The sequence below is a fragment of the Carcharhinus amblyrhynchos genome, chromosome 19 (genome assembly GCF_965287045.1).
Source record: "Carcharhinus amblyrhynchos chromosome 19, sCarAmb.v2.hapA, whole genome shotgun sequence".
Taxonomy (NCBI): Eukaryota; Metazoa; Chordata; class Chondrichthyes; order Carcharhiniformes; family Carcharhinidae; genus Carcharhinus; species Carcharhinus amblyrhynchos.
The window spans coordinates 1999120-2015778 of NC_137342.1; the positions used below are offsets into that span (position 1 = coordinate 1999120).

General features: G+C 50.2%; 1 protein-coding gene across 1 annotated transcript in view; it reads right to left on the minus strand.

Moving 5' to 3' along the window:
• Nucleotides 1-16659, minus strand: part of LOC145355578 (dynein axonemal heavy chain 3-like) — a 507454-nt gene that overhangs the window by 371871 nt on the left and 118924 nt on the right. The window contains 2 exon segments of the mRNA XM_080207828.1: nucleotides 3785-3915; nucleotides 5957-6061. Coding sequence (XP_080063954.1) covers nucleotides 3785-3915; nucleotides 5957-6061 — 236 coding nt within the window.

Below are 16659 nucleotides of genomic sequence, written 5' to 3' on the forward strand. Positions count from 1 at the left end.
CAGCAACCTCTGCAAGACATGCCGGATCATCGACACGGATGCCATCATCACACGTGAGAATACCATCCACCAGGTACACGGTAAATACTCCTGCAACTCGGCCAACATTGTCTACCTGATACGTTGCAGGGAAAGGATGTCCCGAAGCATGGTACATTGGGGAGACCGTGCAGACGCTACGACAACGGATGAATGAACATCGCTCGACAGTCACCAGGCAAGACTGTTCCCTTCCTGTTGGCGAACACTTCAGTGGTCACGGGCATTCAGCCTCTGACCTTCGGGTAAGCATTCTCCAAGGCGGCCTTCACAACACACGACAGCGCAGAGTCGCTGAACAGAGACTGATAGCCAAGTTCCCCACACATGAGGACGGTCTCAACAGGGATCTTGGGTTCATGTCGCACTATCTGTAACCCCCATGACTTGCCTGGGTTTGCAAAACCTCACTTACTGTACTGTCTGGAGACAATACACATCTCTTTAAACTGTGATCAGTGCTCCTTCCACTCACATTATCAGCCACTTCAGGTCTTGAACAGCAGGTTAGGTGTAAGGATTCGCATTTTAATCAGTAATCTCTAAACTGTCTGTGCTTTATATGCTCTGTCTGAGGCCAGAACTCTCCATTCACCTGACGAAGGACTAACCCCGAAAGCTTCGAGTATATTATCAAATAAATCGGTTGGACTAAAACCTGGTGTTGTCAGACTTTTTACTATGACAAAGAACAGACCTCTGACAGTGCAGCACAGTGCCAGAGCGCACTGCCCCCCTCCCCAGCACAGAGCCAGAGCGCACTGCCCCCCTCCCCCAGCACAGTGCCAGAGCGCACTGCCCCCCTCCCCCAGCACAGTGCCAGTGCGCACCCCCCCCTCCCCCAGCACAGTGCCAGAGCGCACTGCCCCCCTCCCCCAGCACAGTGCCAGAGCGCACTGCCCCCCTCCCCCAGCACAGTGCCAGTGCGCACCCCCCCTCCCCAGCACAGTGCCAGTGCGCACCCCCCCTCCCCCAGCACAGTGCCAGTGCGCACCCCCCCCTCCCCCAGCACAGTGCCAGAGCGCACTGCCCCCTCCCCCAGCACAGTGCCAGAGCGCACTGCCCCCCTCCCCCAGCACAGTGCCAGTGCGCACCCCCCCCTCCCCCAGCACAGTGCCAGAGCGCACTGCCCCCCTCCCCCAGCACAGTGCCAGAGCGCACTGCCCCCCTCCCCCAGCACAGTGCCAGTGCGCACCCCCCCCTCCCCCCAGCACAGTGCCAGTGCGCACCCCCCCTCCCCCAGCACAGTGCCAGTGCGCACCGCCCCCCTCCCCCAGCACAGTGCCAGTGCACACCTCCCCTCCCCCAGCACAGTGCCAGAGCGCACTACCCCCCTCCCCCAGCACAGTGCCAGAGCGCACCGCCCCCCTCCCCCAGCACAGTGCCAGTGCACCCCCCCCTCCCAGCACAGTGCCAGTGCGCACCCCCCTCCCCCAGCACAGTGCCAGTGCACCCCCCCCTCCCAGCACAGTGCCAGTGCGCACCCCCCTCCCCCAGCACAGTGCCAGTGCACCCCCCCCTCCCACCACAGTGCCAGTGCGCACCCCCCCTCCCCCAGCACAGTGCCAGTGCACCCCCCCCTCCCCCAGCACAGTGCACCCCCCCCCTCCCAGCACAGTGCCAGTGCGCACCCCCCCTCCCCCAGCACAGTGCCAGTGCACCCCCCCCCTCCCAGCACAGTGCCAGTGCGCACCCCCCCTCCCCCAGCACAGTGCCAGTGCACCCCCCCCTCCCACCACAGTGCCAGTGCGCACCCCCCTCCCCCAGCACAGTGCCAGTGCACCCCCCCCTCCCCCAGCACAGTGCACCCCCCCCCCCCTCCCAGCACAGTGCCAGTGCGCACCCCCCTCCCCCAGCACAGTGCCAGTGCACACCGCTGGAGTCTCTGCACTGGCTGCTTTTTCTGATTGGAATCGGGCCACACTCTGTTCAGCTGCTGATGAGTTCTGTTCTTGGAGAACAGACGAAACAGGAGCCAGGAGGGGCCATCCAGCCCCTGGACCCTGTCCCACAACGGTCAAAATGGACAAAACTGGAAACGATTTTCTGACTGGCTGACGTTGAGTTGAGGGGAAGGTGTTAGAAAGCCGGAAACATCCATGATTCTCTCCGGTCCGGAATGCTCAAAGCCAGGAGGGGACGGCTCCCGTTTCTCCACACACACTGGGCACTTTGTTTTCTTGGATAATCGCTCTGCCCTCCCCCCACCCCCCCGACTGTAACACTGGGCTGGTTTAGATGGTCAGAGATCAGAGGTACCTCGAAGATACACTACAGGATCCTGGAAAGGTGACAGTCGCAGAGTCCAGCCTCTCAGTGATGTTAACACGGGGGCCTCGCTACTCCAGAAATCTAACCATGAAACTGAGTGTAACTGGAGTCTTGAAACACAGTAAGAAGTTTGACAACACCAGGTTTCAGTCCAACCGATTTATTTGATAGTAAACGCACAAGCTTTCGGGGTTAGCCCCTTCGTCAGGTGAATGGAGAGTTCTGGCCTCAGACAGAGCATATAAAGCACAGACAGTTTAGAGATTACTGATTAGAATGCGAATCTTTACACCTAACCTGCTGTTCGAGACCTGAAGTGGCTGATAATGTGAGTGGAAGGAGCACTGATCACAGGTTACAGAGATGTGTATTGTCTCCAGACAGTACAGTAAGTGAGGTTTTGCAAACCCAGGCAAGTCACGGGGGTTACAGGTAGTGCGACATGAACCCAAGATCCCTGTTGAGACCGTCCTCATGTGTGCGGAACTTGGCTATCAGTCTCTGTTCAGCGACTCTGCGCTGTCGTGTGTTGTGAAGGCCGCCTTGGAGAATGCTTACCCGAAGGTCAGAGGCTGAATGCCCGTGACCACAGAAGTGTTCGCCAACAGGAAGGGAACAGTCTTGCCTGGTGATTGTCGAGCGATGTTCATTCATCCGTTGTCGTAGCGTCTGCATGGTCTCCCCAATGTACCATGCTTCGGGACATCCTTTCCTGCAGTGTATTAGATAGACTGTAAACTGTCTGTGCTTTATATGCTCTGTCTGAGGCCAGAACTCTCCATTCACCTGACGAAGGGATTAACCCCGAAAGCTTGTGAGTTTACTATCAAATAAACTGGTTGGGCTTAAACCTGGTGTTGTCAGAGTTCATAGAACATAGAACATAGAACACTACAGCACAAACAGGCCCTTCGGCCCACAAGTTGCGCCGACCACATCACCTACCAACCTACAGACCTATCTATAACCCTCAATCTCATTAAACCCCATATACTCATCCAGAAGTCTTTTAAAAGACCCCAGCGAGTTCGCCTCCACCACCACTGACGGCAGCCGATTCCATTCACTCACCACCCTCTGAGTGAAAAACTTACCCCTAACATCACTTCTGAACCTCCCTCCCCGCACCTTAAATCTGTGTCCTCTTGTAGCGACCATTTCAAACCGGGGAAATAGCCTCTGAGAGTCCACCCTATCTATTCCTCTCAACATTTTGTAAACTTCTATCAGGTCGCCTCTCAACCTTCTTACTGTGTAAGTCCAACACCGGCATCTCCACATCTTGAGACAGAGACAGGGAGAAGGTGCAAACTCCCAATGGTCACCCGAGGCCAGAATCGAACCCAGGTCCGTGGCGCTGTGAGGCAGCAGTGCGAACCACTGTGCCACCCGCAATGTCCTGCCTTCTGTGTTCTAACAGCAAGAGCTTCTCACATTGATTTGAAAAGTATTGAACAATTGGGAGTGGATGTACCTGGTGTGAAAGTTCAGCAGTATTGCGGTCATTACCGGGTGGGTGATGTACAAGACATCACTCAGCTTCCGCCGTGCACTGTTTACACTTTCATGCCATGGAAGGTTCGCTCGTCCCAGTGTGTGTGACAGCTGGAAAAATCAAATTGTTTACAGGAATGATGTCGATCGATGTTGGGAATACCCCGGAAACTCATCAGTACTGAGTTCATTAAGCTCATGATTCAGATAGCTGTTCAATGTTGCATTTGATCAGCGTACGTTGTGATTCTCTGACAATATTGTCCTGTGGATACCCGCAAATCGATTTAGTATTCCCATTGGCCTGCGTGTGGAGTTCCTCTTGTGTTTCACAGACCCCCAGGCTGCGTGTCGTTCCTGCGGGCAATGGGACTGAGTCCATGTCCCATGTGGCCGGGTTTACAGACTCTTTTTAATTATGTGAAGGGGTTACTCCTCAATATTTAGGTGCACTTCAGCTCCACGTTCCTGATCTCCGGTCCACTCTGGTGAGGAGTGGGGGAGGTGCGGGGGGTGTGGGGGGTGCGGGGGGTGTGGGGGGGAGTGCAGAGTGGGGGAGCCTGTCCTTGGGCCTGGCCATGTCAGCCATTGACAGATCCAGGCAGTGGGCAGTGATCCGAGCCGACTCTCTGCCCCTCTATCATGGCTACATTTACTGGAGAGAAAGCAGACTGTGTACCCAGGCTCACTTCCCTGAGCAGTGGGGCCTCCGGGGGCTAAGGGAATGAGTGCATGTCCGTGTGCGTTGCAGCCTGTACGTGTTACTCTCTATTACTGTGTGTCCATGTGTGATTCAGCCGATATTGTGTGTGCGCGCGTGCATGCATGTGTGTGTATGTGCATGAGATTCAGCCTGTATCTGTTACCCTGTTAGCGTGTGTACATGTGTGCAATTGTGTGTCTGTGTGAGTGTGTGCATATGTGTTTGTGTGTGTGGTGTGTGTGTATGGATGTGTGTGTGTATGTGTGTGTGTGTGTATGGGTGTGTGTGTGTGTGTGGTGTGTGTGTGTGTGTATGGGTGTGTCTGTGTGTGTGTGTGTGTGTGTGTGTCTGTGTATGGGTGTGTCTGTGTGTGTGTGGTGTGTGTGTGTGTGTGTGTGGTGTGTGTGTGTGTGTGGTGTGTGTGTGTGTATGGGTGTGTCTGTGTGTGTGTGGTGTGTGTGTGTGTGTGTGTGTATGGGTGTGTCTGTGTGTGTGTGTATGGGTGTGTCTGTGTGTGTGTGGTGTGTGTGTGTGTGTGTGTGTGTATGGGTGTGTCTGTGTGTGTGTGTGTATGGGTGTGTCTGTGTGTGTGTGGTGTGTGTGTATGGGTGTGTGTGTGTGTGTGTGTGTATGGGTGTGTGTGTGTGTGTGTATGGGTGTGTGTGTGTGTGTGTGTGTATGGGTGTGTGTGTGTGTGTGTGTGTATGGGTGTGTGTGTGTGTGTGTGTGTGTATGGGTGTGTGTGTGTGTGTGTGTGTGTGTGTATCTCCTAGTCCACCATTAGAATGGAAGGCTGTGACCCTTGTGGTTACTCAGGGGTCCTATCCACTGATGACCCCATTACATTGGCACAGATGCCACTCTGGGCCCCTGTGGGTGCTCACCCCGAAATCCACCTCCTGTCCTATTAGATAGAGGTACAAGTGAAGGCCATTCAGCCCATTGAACCTGTTCTGCCCTCTAACATATCCCTCTGGACAAGGTCAGTCGGGAAGTCTAGAGACATGGTGGAAATTCGGGCGAATTCAAGGCTGTTCATTGGTCCATAGTAAGAGGAGTGGCCATTCAGCCCCTCGAGTCTGTTACACAGGAACAAGAACTGGCTATTTAACCCCTCAAACCCCTGCCATTCAGTCACATTACTGCCGACTGGCATTTTAACCCCATCAGCCACCTTCATTCCATTTGTCTGAACATTGTCACGGAACAAGATCGACCAATCTCAGTTTTGAATGGAGTTCCCATCCTTAGCTGCCTATTGGTGTTGAGAGTTCCAGAGCTCTGCTACCCTTCCCACGTGACCTGCTTCCTGACAACATCCAGGGTTTCAGGAATGGACCTTCAACAGGCAGGGATATGTGACGAGCATCTAATCCTGCAACATGAAGACTCTAAACTTGCCCCAGTTTTTATGATGACGAGAACACAAACATCATATTTCCTACGAACCTTGGGAGGGAGTTCAATGCCAAGTCTCTTCTGTTCGACTGGATCTAGAAGTACGTAGTCGAGAATGGCCTTCCTTATCGCTCCTGTGTACATGTCTTCAATCTCCTGTGAGAAAGAATTAGGGTTTAACAAATTGCTGAACAATGTGGCAAACTGAACAGAAAGTTGCAAGACTTTTCTTCAATACAACTCGCCATTTATAAGACCCTTGTCAGACCCCACTTGGAGTACTGTGCGCAGTTCTGGTCACCTCACTACAGGAAGGATGTGGAAGCTATTGAGAGGGTGCAGAGGAGATTTATAAGGATGTTGCCTGGATTGGGAGGCATGCCTTATGAGGATAGGTTGAGGGAGCTGGGACTCTTTTCCCAGGAGAGACGAAGGTTGAGAGGCGACCTGATAGAGGTTTATAAAATGTTGAGAGGTATTGATCGGGTGGATTCTCAGAGGCTATTTCCCAGGGCTGAAATGGTCGCTACGAGAGGACACAGGTTTAAGGTGCTGGGGAGCAGGTACAGAGGAGATGTCAGGGGTAAGTTTTTCACTCAGAGGGTGGTGAGTGAGTGGAATCGGCTGCCGTCGGTGGTGGTGGAGGCAAACTCGCTGGGGTCTTTTAAAAGACTTCTGGATGAGTATATGGGATTTAATGGGATTGAGGGTTATAGATAGAACATAGAACACTACAGTACAAACAGGCCCTTCGGCCCACAAGTTGCGCCGATCATATCCATACCTACTAAGCCATAGAACTATCCGTAACTCCCAATCCCATTAAATCCCATGTACTCATCCAGAAGTCTCTTAAAAGACCCCAGCGAGTTCGCCTCTACCACCACCGACGGCAGCCGATTCCACTCACTCACCACCCTCTGAGTGAAAAACTTACCCCTAACATCTCCTCTGTACCTGCTCCCCAGCACCTTAAACCTGTGTCCTCTCGTAGCGACCATTTCAGCCCTGGGAAATAGCCTCTGAGAATAAGAACATAAGAACATAAGAAATAGGAGCAGGAGTAGGCCATCTAGCCCTTCGAGCCTGCCCCGCCATTCAATAAGATCATGGCTGATCTGTCGTGGCTCAGTTCCACATTCCCACCCTCTCCCCATAACCCTTAATCCCCTCTCTTATCAAAAACCCATCAACCTGCGTCTTAAATATATTTAGCGAGGCAGCCTCCACCACTTCAACGGGCAGAGAATTCCAGAGATTCACCACCCTTTGAGTGAAGAAGTTCCTCCTCAACTCCGTTCTAAACCGCCCCCCCTTTATCTTGAGGCTGTGCCCCCTAGTCCTGCTATCCTTTCTGAGCGGGAAGAGTCTCTCCACCTCTATCCTATCCATCCCATTCATCATCTTATATGTCTCAATGAGATCTCCCCTCATTCTTCTAAACTCTAACGAGTACAAGCCTAGTTTATTCAGCCTCTCCTCATAGCTCAACCCCCTCAACTCCGGTATCAGCCTAGTAAACCTCCTCTGCACTCCCTTCAAGGCCAAAATATCCCTGTGTAAGTGCGGCGACCAAAACTGCACACAGTACTCCAGCTGTGGCCTCATCAACGCCCTGCACAGTTGCAGCAAGACCCCCTTACTTTTATATTCAATCCCCCTCGCTATGAAGGCCAGCATCCCATTCGCCTTCCTGACCACCTGCTGCACCTGCAGGCTGGGTTTTTGCGACTCATGCACAAGGACCCCGAGGTCCCTCTGCACTGTCGCCTGCTGCAGTTTTTCACCATGTAAGTATTATTCCTACCAAAGTGGACCACCTCACACTTGCCAACATTAAATTCCATTTGCCAGTTCCTGGCCCATTCACCCAGCCTATCTAGATCCTTCTGCAGACTCTCCACACCCTCCGCACAATTTGCCGTTCCACCAATCTTGGTGTCATCAGCAAATTTCGACACCCTGCACTCGGTTCCCTCCTCCAGATCATCATCCACCCTATCTATTCCTCTCAACATCTTATAACCCTCTATCAGGTCGCCTCTCAACCTTCGTCTCTCCAGGGAGAAGAGTCCCAGCTCCCTCAACCTATCTTCACAAGGCATGCCTCCCAATCCAGGCAACATCCTTGTAAATCTCCTCTGCACCCTCTCAATAGCTTCCACATCCTTCCTGTAGTGAGGCGACCAGAACTGCGCACAGTACTCCAAGTGGGGTCTAACAAGGGTCTTATAAAGTTGCAGCATTACCTCCCGACTCCTAAACTCAATCCCTCGATTAATGAAGGCCACCATACGCCTTCTTGACCACATCCTCCACCTGCGAGGCCGATTTAAGAGTCCTGTGGACCCGGACCCCAAGATCCTTCTGCTGTTCAACACTACTAAGACTCCTACCCTTCATATTGTACTCCTTCATCCCATTGGTCCTGCCAAAATGGACCACTACACATTTATCCGCGTTGAAGTCCATCTGCCACTTCTCCGCCCAGTCCTGCATCCTATTTATGTCCTGCTGCAACTTTTGCCATCCTTCCAGACCATCCACAGCACCACCGACCTTCGTGTCATCAGCGAACTTACTTACCCATCCCTCCACTTCCTCATCCAGGTCATTTATGAAAATGACAAACAGCAAGGATCCTAGAACAGATCCCTGGGGCACCCCACTGGTGACCAACCTCCATGCAGAAAAAGGCCTGGTAGGTATGGATGTGACTGGGGCAACTTGTGGGCCGAAGGGCCTGTTTGTGCTGTAGTGTTCTATGTTCTATTTGATGAGTTTGGATAACCTCAAGACTGGATTCAACAGAAACAAACTTAAATTTGATGAAAGGAGCCTTTGCCTCAGATTAATTATTGAAACTGCAGTTATTCCCAGCTGTCACTTATTGAACTAAATCCAGGGATGTTAATCGAAAACAACACTCCATTCTTGCCAGTGCTGTTGTAATCTGGAGTACATGTCCGAAAAGACGCTGGAAGTAGATTAAATTGTAACTTTCAAAGGATAATTGTACAAGAAGATTAAAAAGGTGAAGGTTTGTGGGTGTTCCGGGGAAAGCATAGCAGCCTGGGACTGCAATCTTGTCCTGGTTCAGGATTCTCTCCAGGTTAACCTGTGGGTTGAGTTGGTAATTAGGAAGGCAAATGCAATGTTAGCATTCATATCGAGGGAGCTGGAATACAGGGATCTACTGCCAAGGCTTTACAAGGCTCTGCTTAGATCACATGTAGAATACTGAGAGCAATTTTGGGCCCCGTATCTACGGAAGGATGAGCTGGCCCTGGGAAGGATCCAGAAGAGGTTCACAAGAATGATCCCAGGAACAAAAGGTTTGATGTGTGAGGAGAGCCTGAGGACTCTGGGCCGATACTCGATGGCGTTTAGAAGGATGAAAGAGGGGATATCATTGAAAGTTACAGAATAATGAAAGGTCGGGATAGAGTGGATGTGGGGAAGATGTTTCCATTTGTCGGAGAGACTGGGATCTGAGGCTACAGTCTCAGAGTTAAGGGACAACCCTTTAGAACCAAGATGAGGAGGAATTTCTTCAGCCAGAGAGTGGAGAATCATAGAATCATAGAACCCTACAGTGCAGAAAGAGGCCCTTCAGCCCATCGAGTCTGCACCGAACACAATCCCACCCAGGCCCTACCCCCATATCCCTACATATTATACCCACTAATCCCTCTAACCTACACATCCCTGGACACTAAGGGGCAGTTTCTTAGCATGGCCAATCAACCTAACCCACACACCTTTGGACTGTGGGAGGAAACTGGAGCACCCGGAGGAAACCCATGCAGACACGAGGAGAATGTGCAAACTCCACACAGACAGTGACCCGAGCCAGGAATCGAACCCAGGTCCCTGGAGCTGTGAAGCAGCAGTGCTAACCACTGTGCTACCATGCCACCCAATTGATGGAATTCATTGCCACAGAAGGCAGTGGAGGCCTGGTCATTAGTGTATTTAAGATAGGTTCTTGATTGGCAAAGTGACCAAAGGTTTTATTTATTAATCTTTATTAATGATCTGGATGAGGGTATAGTTGGGTGGATTAGTAAGTTTGCTGATGACACCAAAGTCGGAGGTGTGGTAGATTGTGAGGAAGGGTGTCGAAGTTTGCAGGGTGACTTGGACAGGTTGCAGAGCTGGGCCGCGAGGTGGCGGATGGAGTTTAATGCGGAGAAGTGTGAGGTAATCCATTTCGGTAGGAATAACAGATGTGTTGAGTATAGGGCTAACGGGAGGACTTTGAATAGAGTGGAGGAGCAGAGGGATCTAGGTGTATGTGTACATAGATCCCTGAAAGTTGGGAATCAAGTAGATAAGGTTGTTAAGAAGGCGTACGGTGTCTTGGCGTTTATTGGTAGGGGGATTGAATTTAGGAGTCGCAGCGTCATGTTGCAACTGTACAAAACTCTGGTGCGGCCGCACTTGGAGTATTGTGTGCAGTTCTGGTCCCCACATTACAGGAAGGATGTGGAGGCTTTGGAGAGGGTGCAGAGGAGGTTTACCAGGATGTTGCCTGGTATGCAGGGGAGGTCCTATGAGGAGAGACTGAGGGATTTGGGGTTGTTTTCACTGGAAAGAAGGCGGCTAAGAGGGGATCTTATAGAAACATATAAGATGATTAGAGGTTTAGATAGGGTGGATGGTGATAGCCTGTTTCCTCGGATGGAGAAATCTAGCACGAGGGGGCATGGCTTTAAATTAAGGGGGGGTAGTTATAGGACGGATGTCAGGGGCAGGTTCTTTACCCAGAGGGTGGTGAGGGACTGGAATGCCCTGCCTGCTGCAGTTGTAAATGCGCCTAGTTTGGGGGCGTTTAAGAGATTGGTGGATAGGTTTATGGACGAAAAAGGAGTGGTTTAGATTAGTGGGTCAATGTCTTTTTTTAAAAATAAGACTGGTCGGCGCAACATTGTGGGCCGAAGGGCCTGTTCCGCGCTGTAATGTTCTATGTTCTATGTTCTAAAGGTTACAGGGAAAAAGTGGGAGAATAGGATTAAGAAACATGATTGAATGATGGAGAAGACTCGATGGGCTGAATGGCCCAATTTTGCTCCTATATCGTATGGTCTTCTACGCTGGATTAAATAATGCTTCTAGCCTTTTTGGTATGTGGTGGTACCACCGTGAATGAGCCTGGTTTACAAAGAGTGAGATCTGAAGCCCTGAGTAACAGTGGGCTTCTCAATAGGCTGCTGGAGGCACAGAGCCTGGATATAATCAGCAAGCAGTGAGGTGCACAAAGGGAGAGAGTAAGGTGCTTCAGGATGGATGAAGCAATCATTGTTCTGCATGAAATACAAGCTCAAATCAATGTTTACACCAATAAATATTACACTGCCAAACTCATATCAATAAATCCCTAATAGACAGTGCAAGAAATAGGGACAGTGATAGCCATTGCTCTGTTACAACTTGTAGCAAGTCACAACTAGTTAGATATCTGTTTGCTAACCACTCAAAAACTTCTGCTAAAACCTACAGACTTTTAAATATTAATATGTAATCAGACTGACATGAATTATTGAATAGAAAGCAAACCCTTGTTCTTTACATCTCATAAGACTCAATGATGCATAAGGAATCATCAATTTATTTTGACATGTGATTGATAGGAGATGTCTATTACCACCAGTCAGATACATAATTTAGGGAGGACTATTCTTTGGTTTGTCGAGGCTGAATCGACACTCCGTGTACAGGTACCACTCAACGCTCAACCAAAAGTACCACCGCAAAAAAAACAGTGTTTTTAACACTGTGAAGGTGGCACAGTGGTTAGCACTGCTGTCTCACACTGCCAGGGACATGGCTTGGGTCACTGTCTGTGTGGAGTTTGTATGTTGTCCCCGTGTCTGCATGGGTTTCCTCAGGGTGTTCTGGTTTCCACCCACAGTCCAAAAAGGTTCAGGTGGATCAGCCATGCTAAATTGCCCCTTAGTGTCAGGATAAAAGCATAGGGTTATAGGGATAGTGGTTGGGTGGGACTGTGGTCGGTGCACACTCGATGGGCCGAATGGCCTCCCTGTGTACTCTCTGATTGTAAGTCTGCCCTACTGCACGGTGAGGGTTGTGAGACAGCGGGGGGCAGTCAGCATAAACACAGTTTCACTCTGGAACAACTAAAAGCCGTGTTTAGTATTTCTCCAGCTAATTGTCAATGCATCCTCACAAATAGTTTCTTCAATAGATTATAATCTGGGGACAGAACCGTGCCAGGGGATGGATCTGCAGGCTTTTCAATGAGATGTTGGAAGCTGTGATGTTAGGCTAATCAAGTCTAACAAATAATATTTAGACAGGGTGGTTCTTTGCAAGTTAAGTATTATTTATGGCAGACACTATATTGGATGGTCATTTAGTAGTTATTTAACATCCGCGATAAGGATTCTATACTCTTCGTTATATCATTTGTGGGAATAGTATTTTCTCTCTGCAATGGAGTAATGAGATTGCGGGTCACGCAGGAATAGACCCTTTGCCCTTCCAACCTCTCCACCATTCAGCTAGTTCATGCCTCATTATCCATGTCAGTGCATTTCCCCAACCTTCCCCACAATGACATTTGTACCCACAGCCCTCTGGCATCAACAGCTCCAAAGCTTTACAACATTCTGAGTGAAGAAATTCTCAGTCTTAATCTGTTCCTCATTCTTGGACTGTATCCCCCTCGACTCCCCCAGCCAGATGAAACATTCTTTCTGCTCCTATCCCCTCAGCTCCCTCGGAATGGTGCTGGGAAAATGGATGGGGTTGAAGGTGGATAAATCCCCAGGGCCTGATAATCTACATCCCAGGATACTTCAGGAAGTAGCTCTAGAAATAGTGGATGTGTTGGTGATCATCTTCCAGGATTGTACAGACGCTGGAACAGCCCCTGCAGATTGGAGGGTAGCTAACGTCACTCCAATATTCAGAAAGGGAGGTAGAGAATAAATAGAGAATTATTGACCAGTAAGTTTAACATCGGTAGTAGGGAAAATTCTCAAATCCATTATCAAGGACTAGGGTGGCACAGTGGCAAACATTGCTGCCTCACAGCTCCAGGGACTTGGGTTCAATCATGGCTTGGATCTCTGTCTGTGTGGAGTTTGCATGTTCTCCCCAAGCCTTCTGGGTGTTCCGTTTCCTCCCATATCCCAAAGATGTGAGAGTTAGGTGGATTGGTCATATTAAATTGCCCGTTAGTGTCAGGGTAAATATATAGGGTTAAAGGAGTTAGGGCCTGGGTGGGATTGTGAACGGTGCACACTTGATGGGCCAAATGGCCTCCTTCTGCACCGTGGGATTCTATGATTCTATGATTTATAGTGGAGGATTTAGAAAGCAGTGGCAGGGTCAGAGTCAACATGGATTTACAAAGGGGAAATCATGTTCGACAAATCTGTTGGAATTCTTTGAAGATGTAACTAGTAGAGTTAACAAGGGGGAACCAGTCGATGTGGTATATTTATTCTTTCAGAAAGCATTTGACCAAGTCCCGCACAAGAGATTATCGTACAAGATTAAAGTGCATGGGATTGGGGAAGTGTAATGCGGTGGATAGAAAACTGGTGGCAAAGAGGAAACAAAGAGTAGGAATTAATGGGTGCTTTTCAAATTGCGCAGGCAGTAACTAGTGGAGTGCCACAGGGATTGGTGCTGGGACCCGAGCTATTCACAATATATATTAATGATTTGGATGAGGGAACAAAATGTGACATCTCAAAGTTTGCAGATGATACCAAGGTGGGTGGGAGGGTGAACTGTGACGAGGAATCAGAGATCCTTCAGAACGATCTAGACAGGTTGGGTAAATGGGCAAATCAGTAGCTGATGCAGTATAATTTGGATAAATGTGAGGTTATTCACTTTGGAAGTAATGCTTAATAATTGTTTAGATGGAGCTTATTGTTACAACTGTTTAATTTGAAGATTATACGTGTGGCAGAGAGAGAATGTGATTGTAGATGTTTTATCACAACTTTGATTTGCAAGGATGGAATATTCAATGTTGGGAAAGACAGATTGAACTGGACTATAGTATTATTGAACTTGCATGCTTAGATGTTAGAAGATATAGGGATGGGCAATAAATGCTGTCTAGCCAGCGATGCCCATGTCCCACAAAAAAAACCTGTAGTGCGTTAGAGGTGCAAATAACTAGAGGCTTGAGAAAATAAAGTCATCTTTTCATATTGTTGGGTCATTGTTTTTAAGGTGTGATGATATTGTGCTACTGAAATGGTTCATGTTTATGAGGACTGTTTTGAAATGTAGTTTTTCAGCCAGGCAGTCAGTGTGTCTGGAGGGAATTCAGCTCAGATGCTGGGAGAGTAAGATAATTGCTCAGTGTTTATTCAGGAGAGAACTAATGGATTTCTCTTTATAGATGAAAAGATCCTGTGAGGATCTTAAAGAAACAAAAGGTGGGTTTAGTATATGGAATGATGTGATTATGTGGCTAACAGGAGGAGCTAGATATATAAGCAGAGAGAGAATCAACTTTCTGTGCGGTTTCTGGCTGTGGTTGCTTCCAGACAGCTGCTCTGAAAATCAAAACCTCTCCGAAACCTTCAAGACTGTTAACGCCATTTATAGCAAGTATGCCTGGGTTTGCGAACTGTATTTAAAGTGGCAGTTGAGTCTAAGAGGGATGTTGCTTATTTGGAACTGAAATAGGGATAAGCTAGAAATTAAAATTACTTCCTTTCATTCTTTTAGACTATTGTTCAACTGTTATAAGTTAAACTGCTTCATTTTGTTAGAATTATGTGCCATGAATAAAGTTTGTTTTGATAAAAGATCCCTAATTTGTCAGTGGGATCATTCCTGGAGCAAACTATCCTTTCCTCACATTTATGTCAAAATGGAAAATAGTTGTGGTCTCGCCTGGCTTCATAGCATACCGTCAGGTTCTGGTATGGAATCCTAACAAAGACTTCAAGATTTTGCACTATCACGGTGTATTTATGTGCTTTAGATCAATGATATTAACTTGTTTCTCTCTCTGTTGCCAGTCTGTTAATGATTCTGATCAGATGCAGTCTCTCAATTTTCTATCCTATTGAACAGCAGTCACAGCAGTTTGAAAAGAATGACCCGGAGGAACCAGTTTCAGTTTGTTCAATCACTTTGTAAATCTGAGTTTTATTCATTACTCTGATGTAGACAGGGTCAGCTGTTTGACTCGTTCATTCGCAACACATTTCTCAAATTTATCAATGCCAAATCAGAGCTAAAAGCCTGCCTGTATCCAGAGCGCACCCCCCCCCAACCCGGAGCTCACCCACGCACAGAGCCCCCTCATCCAGAGACCCCGGCACCCAGAGCACCCCCCTGCACTCAGAGCCCCCTGCATCCAGAGCCCCCCCACCCAGAGTCCCCCCACCCAGAGCACCCCCATCCAGAGCCCCCCCCACCCAGAGCCCCCCTACACCCAGAGCACCCCCTACACCCAGAGCCCCCCCTGCACTCAGAGCCCCCTGCATCCAGAGCAACCCCACCCAGAGTCCCCCCACCCAGAGCACCCCCACACCCAGAGCCCCCCCCACCCAGAGCCCCCCCACACCCAGAGCCCCCCTACACCCAGAGCCCCCCCCACCCAGAGCCCCCCTACACCCAGAGCCCCCCCACACCCAGAGCCCCCCCACACCCAGAGTCCCCCTACACCCAGAGCCCCCCCACACCCAGAGCCCCCCCACACGCAGAGCCCCCCCACACCCAGAGCCCCCCTACACCCAGAGCCCCCCTACACCCAGAGCCCCCCCACACCCAGAGCCCCCCCACACCCAGAGCCCCCCTACACCCAGAGCCCCCCCACACCCAGAGCACCCCCACACCCAGAGTCCCCCTACACCCAGAGCCCCCCCACACCCAGAGCCCCCCCACACCCAGAGCCCCCCCACACCCAGAGCCCCCCTACACCCAGAGCACCCCTACACCCAGAGCCCCCCTACTCCCAGAGCCCCCCTACACCCTAGTGCCCCCCTACACCCAGAGCCCCCCTACACCCAGAGCCCTCCTGCACCCAGAGGCCCCCTGCACCCAGAGCACCCCCCACACCCAGAGCCCCCCCACCCAGAGCCCCCCTACACCCAGAGCACCCCCCACCCAGAGCACCCCTACACCCAGAGCCCCCCTACTCCCAGAGCCCCCCTACACCCTAGTGCCCCCCTACACCCAGAGCCCCCCTACACCCAGAGCCCTCCTGCACCCAGAGCCCCCCTGCACCCAGAAAAGGCCTTATCTGGTTCTATTGCTAATTCTTACAGATCTGTACCCTCCAGACACTGACAGTATTGCCATGAAGAACAATGGCCCCGCCCAGTCACTTTGACAAAACAATTTTAAATCTTCCCGTAACCTTCTCTACTCCAAGGAGAACAATCCCAGTTTTTCGCCCAATAACTGAAGTCCCTTTATCCCTGGAACATTCCAGCAAATCTCCACTGCACCCTTTGTCTTGTCTCTTCTGAAAATGCGGTGCTTCTGAATTCAGTGCAATGTTCCAGTTAGCTCGGGATGTTGCCATACCACCATCTATCAGCATGAGTAACGTGATGCTGGGGATTGTTGATAGCTTCACATATCTCAGCTCCACAATCACCAGCAATCTGTCACTTGATGCTAACATCAACACGCACATCACAAAAGCTGCAGCCGTTGTGTCCAAGCTGAGTCAGAGAGTGTGGAACAAGAGCAACTTGACTGAGAACACCAAGCTATGAGTCTACCAAGCCCCTAGAACATAGAAC